The 8,102-nt window shown below is 54.4% G+C and overlaps 1 protein-coding gene across 1 annotated transcript in view; it reads right to left on the reverse strand.

Moving 5' to 3' along the window:
- shdb (Src homology 2 domain containing transforming protein D, b) overlaps positions 1-8,102 on the reverse strand; it is an 18,709-nt gene that overhangs the window by 1,070 nt on the left and 9,537 nt on the right. The window contains 3 exon segments of the mRNA XM_067230255.1: positions 1-233; positions 2,454-2,573; positions 3,421-3,592. The exon segment at positions 1-233 is cut by the window's left edge and continues 1,070 nt beyond it. Of these exon segments, the coding sequence (XP_067086356.1) occupies positions 47-233; positions 2,454-2,573; positions 3,421-3,592 (479 nt within the window). The 3' untranslated portion in view covers positions 1-46.

The raw sequence follows: 8,102 nt of genomic DNA on the forward strand, positions 1-8,102 counted from the left end.
TCCAATCGTGATGCGATACAGGGTTCTGGAACAGCGTCCCGGCCAATCAGAGAGTCTGCACCAACACAGGGAAGAGGAGGGACAGGTGCTCGGCCCCTCTGATTGGTAGCTTGTGTGTGGTGTAGAAGTGGATGACCTCAGGAATGGTGTCGAAGGGAGGGCTGTTCTGGCCAAGGACGTATTTTCCATCCTTACACTGGGTGAACTTCATGTGCATGAACCCCTGGCAGCTCCTGAGAGAGAGAGAGAGAGAGAGAGAGGGAGAGGGAGAGGGAGAGGGAGAGAGAGAGGGGGGGGAGAGAGAGAGCAAGACAGATGCACAAGATACATTACACATCATGGTCGCATAACTACACAATAAAAAAATGACAAGTCTGGAAATATAGCCTGCTTATTCCCGCAACTCGGAAGGCGGAAGGATGGGAAGGAGAGGGGGGGGGGGTGATATGGATGGATGGGTGATGTAATAGCATGCCAGAGGAGAGACAAAGACAGTGATTAGATGGAGGGATGGGAGGTGGAGAGAGAGAGAGCGGGAGAGGGAAACAGAGCGCGGGCAGTAGGAGACAGCGCTGCACCTCCCCTTTAAGACCTGACAGCCCCTCATGATGTATGTCTAATTATAGAAACAGAGGGAAAGACAAGGCCTCTAATTGGTTCACTAGGGCTACTTGGTATTACAGAAAGTCAGATCGAAGAGTTGTCAAATCCCCAACACTTACACCCCAAATAGTTACCATACAGTATCTTCCTCTGTAGGTAAACAACAAACCTTATCTGATTCACTTCCTGGTTAACTTCCTCATGTCAACAACCCGCTGTTGTTACTATGGAGGGTGCAACAACCAGGGCAGAGAAGGGTGGGTATTCCTCAGTGTCGATATTGTTGATGCAGGACTGGTCTGTGACTCTGCTCTGGTGCTGACTCACTCTGTTGGGGCGCTAGCTGTCACTTTGATTCTATCTCCATTCAACCACTCTCCTGCTAGCCTCCCTCCCAGTCATTCAACACCAGGCCGCCTCTTTGTGGACACCACGGCTCTGCTTCACCCTGGCCCCTCCTATTGTGAGACAGGGGCCACCCACAGCAGTGTGGTCGCCGCTGTGAATGTCTGCCTGTCTCGACGCTCTGTTGACATCAAACTCGGTGTGTTCCGTCGGCCGCGCTGTACGTGCCGGAGCTGCGACCGGGGGGGCCGTGGAATTGTGCCTCTGTGTTGGTGGTGCACACCAATGCTGGAGACGAAATCTCTATCTCTCTCTGTCTCCCCTGCACCCACATATCATCCTCTCTGTCTCCCTCTCTGCCTCTCTCTATCTCTCTCTCTGCCTCTATCTCTCTCTATCTCTCTCTCTGCCTCTATCTCTCTATCTCTCTGTGCCTACCTCTCTGCCTCTCTCTCTCTCTCTGCTTACCTCTCTGCCTCTCTCTATCTTTTTCTCTGCCTCTATCTCTCTCTATTTCTCTCTCTGCCTCTATCTCTCTCTATCTCTCTCTCTGCCTACCTCTCTCTCCCCTCTCTCGCTGTGTGTGGTCTCCACAGAAGGGGATTCATATTCATTAGTGATAATAGGGAATCAGGCAGGCTGGCAGTGTGCTCTACCTGCCTGATTACCACTCAGAGAGCTGGCGAGGGGGGGGGGGGGGGGCGGGGGGGGGGGGGTTATGGATCACGATAGTAATTAGAAAGGATAGATTTGACCAGATAAGCAGTATTACGGCAGGTGAAGGAGTATGGAGAGATAAATCAGTGAGCCAATGATCTACAGAGGAGGGGAGTGGGGAGAGGAGGGGAGGGGGGAGAGGAGGGGAGGGAGAAGAGGAGGGGGGGGGAGGGAGGGAGAGGAGGGGCGGGGAGGGTGGGAGGGAGGGGGAGAGAGAGAGAGAGAGAGAGAGAGAGAGAGAGAGAGAGAGAGCAGGGGGGTGGGAGGGAGAGGAGGAGGAGGGGAGGAGAGACAGATGGGGACCGGAATATGTTACGGAGGGTCTTGTGGAAGCTTCAAAACAAGCACACACACACACACACACAGATACACAGGAAAAATACACAGTGCATTCAATCGAACCATAAAGTGGTTGATCCTTGAATGATTTAGACAATGCTCTACCATCTGACCTCTGTAAAGCTGTCTGGAAGTGCATTGCTGTTCAAGAGTGTGTGTGTGTGTGAGAAAGAGAGAGAGAGAGAGTGTGTGTGAGTGAGAAAGAGAGAGTGTGTGTGGGTGAGAGAGAGAGAGAGTGTGTGTGAGTGAGAAAGAGAGTGTGTGTGTGGGTGAGAGAGAGAGAGAGAGAGAGTGTGTGTGAGCGAGAAAGAGAGAGTGTGTGTGGGTGAGAGAGAGAGAGAGAGAGTGTGTGTGAGTGAGAAAGAGAGAGTGTGTGTGGGTGAGAGAGAGAGAGAGAGAGAGAGAGTGTGTGTGTGAGCGAGAAAGAGAGTGTGTGTGTGTCTTCCTACCGTAGAGACAGGGAGTAGTCTGAGCGGCTGGTCTCGCTGTTCCTCACCAGGTAGCTGCACTCCTTACACAGCGTCAGCAGGGCCTCGGCCTCGGAGCGAGACAGCGCCCCGTGGTACCACCTGACAACACAACACCCGGAGAGAGAGAGGTAGGGAGAGAGAGAGAGGTGGAGAGAGAGAGAGGTGGAGAGAGAGAGGTGGAGAGAGAGAGAGAGAGGTGGGGAGAGAGAGAGAGGTGGAGAGAGAGAGAGGTGGAGAGAGAGAGAGAGAGGTGGGGAGAGAGAGAGAGGTGGGGAGAGAGAGAGAGGTGGAGAGAGAGAGGTGGAGAGAGAGAGAGAGGTGGGGAGAGAGAGAGAGGTGGAGAGAGAGAGAGGTGGGGAGAGAGAGAGAGGTGGAGAGAGAGAGAGGTGGGGAGAGAGAGAGGTGGGGAGAGAGAGAGGTGGAGAGAGAGAGGTGGAGAGAGAGAGAGGTGGGGAGAGAGAGAGAGGTGGAGAGAGAGAGAGAGGTGGATAGAGAGAGAGAGAGGTGGGGAGAGAGAGAGAGGTGGAGAGAGAGAGAGAGAGGTGGGGAGAGAGAGAGGTGGGGAGAGAGAGAGGTGGAGAGAGAGAGACGGGGTTAACTCTCCTCACCATTTCCTGTGAGCTCTGAGAGGTTAAGGCCAGTGTCTGCTTCACCAGAGGCTCCTAACTCTGGAAGCTTAGTGAGGCTGTGGGCACATTAGTGAGGCTGTGGCCCCATAAGGGCCCTTCAGAGAGCCTCACCAGGAAGTAATGAAGTAGGTTAATGAAGTACGATAATGAAGTAGGCTGGACCAGCTATAATAATCCAGTAGTCTGTAATCCAGCAAACATGAACGTTTCTCCTCGAAGACAACACGTCACTGTCAGAAGCAGATATTCTGGAGACTGGAACCTGGATGCTTGCATCTCCAATCAGATCCCACAATAGAATTGACGTGATTACATACACCTGTTTCTCCAGGGCCAGGGTGGCGTCCACTCTCTCGCCCAGCTGGGGGTTGTGGGGGTCGGGGGGCAGGCGGAACTTCCCCCCCCCTCCCCCCAGGGGGCTGGACCTGGGGGGGCGTAACCTCTCTGTGGGAGACGAGGATCTGTCCCATTCTGCCCCTTCAAACTGCACTGTTCCCCCACACACACACACACCACACACAGGGAGAGAGAGAGACGGAGAATGAGTCAAGTATAGTGTTTACATGTCTGTGATTGCAGGGCAGCGGTCTGAGCAGAGCAGGGTAAGCAGTTGTAGGGCAGACAGAGGGCAGCCATGCTGGAGGGCAGGGCAGGGTCGCTCTCTAAGGGGGAGATGCTGGGCAGGTCCTCTGACATCATCATCATCCTGTTGCAGTTTGTGGCTCCAGGGTAGATGTGCAGGGCGACCTAACACAGAGAGGCATGGGAGATGCAGCCATGGAGCACCAGGGGCTTCTGGGTAATTACAGACTGAGGGCCCTGAGGGTCAGAACTACAGCGCTGGAGAGAGAGAGAGATGGAGAAATATGGAGATAGAGATGGAGAAAGAGATAACTGGAGACAGAGAGATTTGGAGAGAGAGATATGGAGAGAGATGGAGAGATGGAGAGAGATAACTGGAGAGAGAGAGATAACTGGAGAGAGAGAGAGATAACTGGAGAGAGAGAGAGAGAGATAACTGGAGAGAGAGAAATAACTGGAGAGAGAGAGAGCTGGGGAGGGAGAGTGCCTGCCAGGGGTCAGGGAGCAGGCAGGACCGATGCAGGCCCCTGAGGGGGTCAGGTCAGGAAGAGGAGTGGGGAGGGGGGGGGGGGGGGGGTGAGGGGTGGTCCAGGGCGAGAGAGGGTCAGAGGTCACCTGGCTCTCTCAGGGAGGGGTCGTCCTCCAGCTGGCCCACAGGTGGGGGCCACGGCAGCCCAGCCTGCTCCGTCATCTCTGGGGCCAGAGAGAGAGACGGGGCCCACGGCGGGAAGACAAGAGCGGAGGGACGTTAGAGGAGCGGCGCCCGTCGACCCACAGATAGTTAGTGAGGGAGTGGAGAGCGAGCGAGAGAGGCAGAGAGACCCTCCAAACAGGAGTGAAGAGAGAGGGAGAAAGAGAGAGGGGACAAACCAAGAGACAGAAATAGAGGGACCGTGGGGAGGAAGGGGGAGGGGCCTTGAGACGGTCACGGAGACAGGAGCTGCCCAGTCTCTCAGACAGGAACCCACTGATTAGAGCCCATTACCAAGCAAGACAGGCCACCACAGAATGCCTACTACTCCTCACACACACACACACACACACACACACTCACACGCCCATACCAGAGGACTCACACACACTCACACGCCCATACCAGAGGACTCACACACACACTATCACACACCCACACCAAAGGACGGACATACACACACACACACACACACATAGGAAAAGGATTACAAAACAAATAAAAGGAGAGGAGAGGTGACATCTTAATGAGCTGACAAATCCAAAGACCCCCCAGGTCTGTGGCATCAAAGGGCGAGTGAACGAACGTTTGGAGAGAGCCCGCACCCCCCCCTCCCTCCCCCCCCTCCCCCCCCCCCGCCCTCCCTGGTTAATTATTGAGCAGGCAGACACACTCCGCCACTTTCTCCGGCACGCCGTGAATTATTGATGGGTGGTGCAGCACAATGGCCCCATCTGGAGCACCTTCGCCCTACTGAAGCCCCGATTAAAGAAATGACCCCGCTCCCCCCTCACACACACACACACACGTCACCCAGAATCACAGGCTCACTGACCTCACACACACACACACAGAGGTGGGAGAGAGTGGTGTAAAGAGGGAGCTGGGTGGCGTGTCTTTGAGTTCACTGCCTTAAGTTAGCTGGAAAATTCAGACAGAATTCCTGTCATGTTTTGGGGGGGGGGGGGGAGCGTTTTATCTCCTCAGTTTACCAGACTGTCTCCAAGACCAAGGACGTGATCCAACAATATTTAAGCTACATATTTAAGAGAGAGAGTGAGACACACACAGAGACAGAGATGCTCCTCCTGCATGTCCTAGCAGTGTGTGTGTGTGCATGTCCTAGCAGTGTGTGTGTGTGTGTGCATGTCCTAGCAGTGTGTGCGTGTGTGTGTGCATGTCCTAGCAGTGTGTGTGTGTGTGTGTGTGCATGTCCTAGCAGTGTGTGTGTGTGTGCATGTCCTAGCAGTGTGTGCTTCCATATGTGTGTTTGCAAGCTGTTTCTGTAGACAGTGAAACACTAAAGGCCGAATTATACTACTTCGACTCCATTACGGACGGAGTCGGACGGATTTGTTGAATTTATAGTACTCCGAAGGCTGAAAACACTTCACCGCCAGAAAAGTAGGTGGAGCAATGTTTTTGAAGCCTGCCACATGACGTCTTTGTGTGTGGAACCAATTGCGGACCAATCACAGCCAAGAGGTATCCGTAAAATGACGGACTAGCGGACGGATAGTCAGGAAAATCAGGAGGTGCACGTAGAGCTCTCCGAGGGGCTCTCCGAGGGCGTTCCACATCGGAGAAGGTGTTCCCTGTGTCCGTCTCCGTGAAAACGGAGTAGTATAAATCGGCCCTAACCCTGAACACACTGCATGGCAACCCCCTCCTGACATCACCTCAGCCTCCCCCCTCGCATGTCAGCACTCGTCACGGTGACAAAGGGCAGGAAGTGACCCCCCCTGGCCCGACTGACCCCCCCCCTGGCCCCTGCAAAAACACACACACACACACACACACCCACACACACACACACCCACACACACACACACACACACACACCCACACACACACACACACACACACACACACACACACACACACATGGGTAACATCTGGGCTCTATTTCATTGTAACAGGAACCTGTGGCTCAGGCCAGGGCAAAACATCCCTCTCCTGTTCACGGAGAAGTCTGAAACATCCAGCCCTGTGATAGGCTGACGGAGGGGGAGAAAGATGGAGACAAAGAAAGATGGATCGGGGCACAACGACATACAAAAGAATATACCGGAAAGAGGGCTGCAAAGCCTTGATTAGCATAATGAGAGGGCTGCTTTATAAACTCAAGCCTCAATTTGGAAGCAGTTGACAACAGGTGCAAGCAATCAAATAATTAGAGGTCTGGTAAAATCCCAATATTCCAAGTACAGCGCTTAACAGAAATTAATTTATGCTTCTATGGGGAAAAAACGTTTCATCTGAAATATAGACAGGCGGTGTTCCCAAAAAAGGAAAGCCATTGTTCTCCTTCAATAGACTTACCTTTCCTTAAATGAATCGGGAAGACTAGAGAATGAGACCCAGTGAGCGTGTTTAGGAAGACATCTTCCTGTCCACTGGCCCTGGTCTCTCCTGGTCTCTCCTGGTCTCCCCTGCTCTCCCCTGGTCTCCCCTGCTCTCCCCTGGTCTCTCCTGGTCTCCCCTGCTCTCCCCTGGTCTCCCCTGGTCTTCCCTGCTCTCCCCTGGTCTCTCCTGGTCTCCCCTGCTCTCCCCTGGTCTTCCCTGCTCTCCCCCTGGTCTTCCCTGGTCTCTCCTGGTATCCCCTGGTCTTCCCTGGTCTCTCCTGGTATCCCCTGGTCTTCCCTGGTCTCTCCTGGTATCCCCTGGTCTCCCCTGCTCTCCCCTGGTCTTCCCTGCTCTCCCCTGGTCTTCCCTGGTCTCTCCTGGTATCCCCTGGTCTTCCCTGGTCTCTCCTGGTATCCCCTGGTCTTCCCTGGTCTCTCCTGGTATCCCCTGGTCTCCCCTGCTCTCCCCTGGTCTTCCCTGCTCTCCCCTGGTCTTCCCTGGTCTCTCCTGGTCTCCCCCTGGTCTCCCCTGGACACGAAGCCCATCTGCTGTTGCACCCAGCTCCCCTCGTACAACCAGAGACAATTAACACCTTCTGTCAGTGAGACACACACCCATTCACGCAGATGGGTGTACAACCAGTCCGGGAAGGAGCCCGCCGTCGCTCAAGGCTGCTGCTCTGGGTATTCCCATTGTGTCCATGAATATACACGACTGATCATTTGCACCATTGTTCATTTTTAAAAGCTTGAAATTTCCCTTCCCTTCCTCTTCAGAGCCGGGGCTGTTTTTCAAGGGCCGTGCATCACTCTCTCTCTCTCTCTCTCTCCCTCTCTCTCTCTCTCTCTCTCTCTCCACCTCTTTCTTTCGACAACCCTCTCTCCCCCCCACTCCTTGTAAGTGGGGCATTATCTCTCCCTGCGCTGCTTCTCTCCTCCCCCCCTCTCCCCTCTCTCCCTCCCCCTCTCCCCTCCATCCAGCTCACTTCAGGGAGAGCGATTCGCTGAGGACATGTCTTTTCATTAGTGTCGGTAATGCTTGACACGGAGAGAGGGCGAGAGAGTGAGGGAGAGAGAGAGGGAGGGAGAGGGAAGGGGATAGAAAGAGAGGTAATGAGAGAGAGAGAGGGAGGAGGGAGAGAGAGTGTGAGGGCGAGAGAGGGAAGAATTGGAAATGTCCCCACAGCCAGTAAATTGATGGAGAGGCCCGTCAGCTACCCCCAGGGTCTGCGTCCAGACCAGGCACACGTCAGCCCCAGAAACAGCCTCTCCAGCAGCCCTCACGCTCAGCAGCCAACACGGAGAGGGAACAAAGAAACCGGGCTGAAGCCAGAACAGTGTCCCAGACAGTAGGCCTCTGTTCACGTGAGGGAAGAGATCT

The sequence above is a fragment of the Osmerus mordax genome, chromosome 27 (genome assembly GCF_038355195.1).
Source record: "Osmerus mordax isolate fOsmMor3 chromosome 27, fOsmMor3.pri, whole genome shotgun sequence".
Classification (NCBI taxonomy): domain Eukaryota; kingdom Metazoa; phylum Chordata; class Actinopteri; order Osmeriformes; family Osmeridae; genus Osmerus; species Osmerus mordax.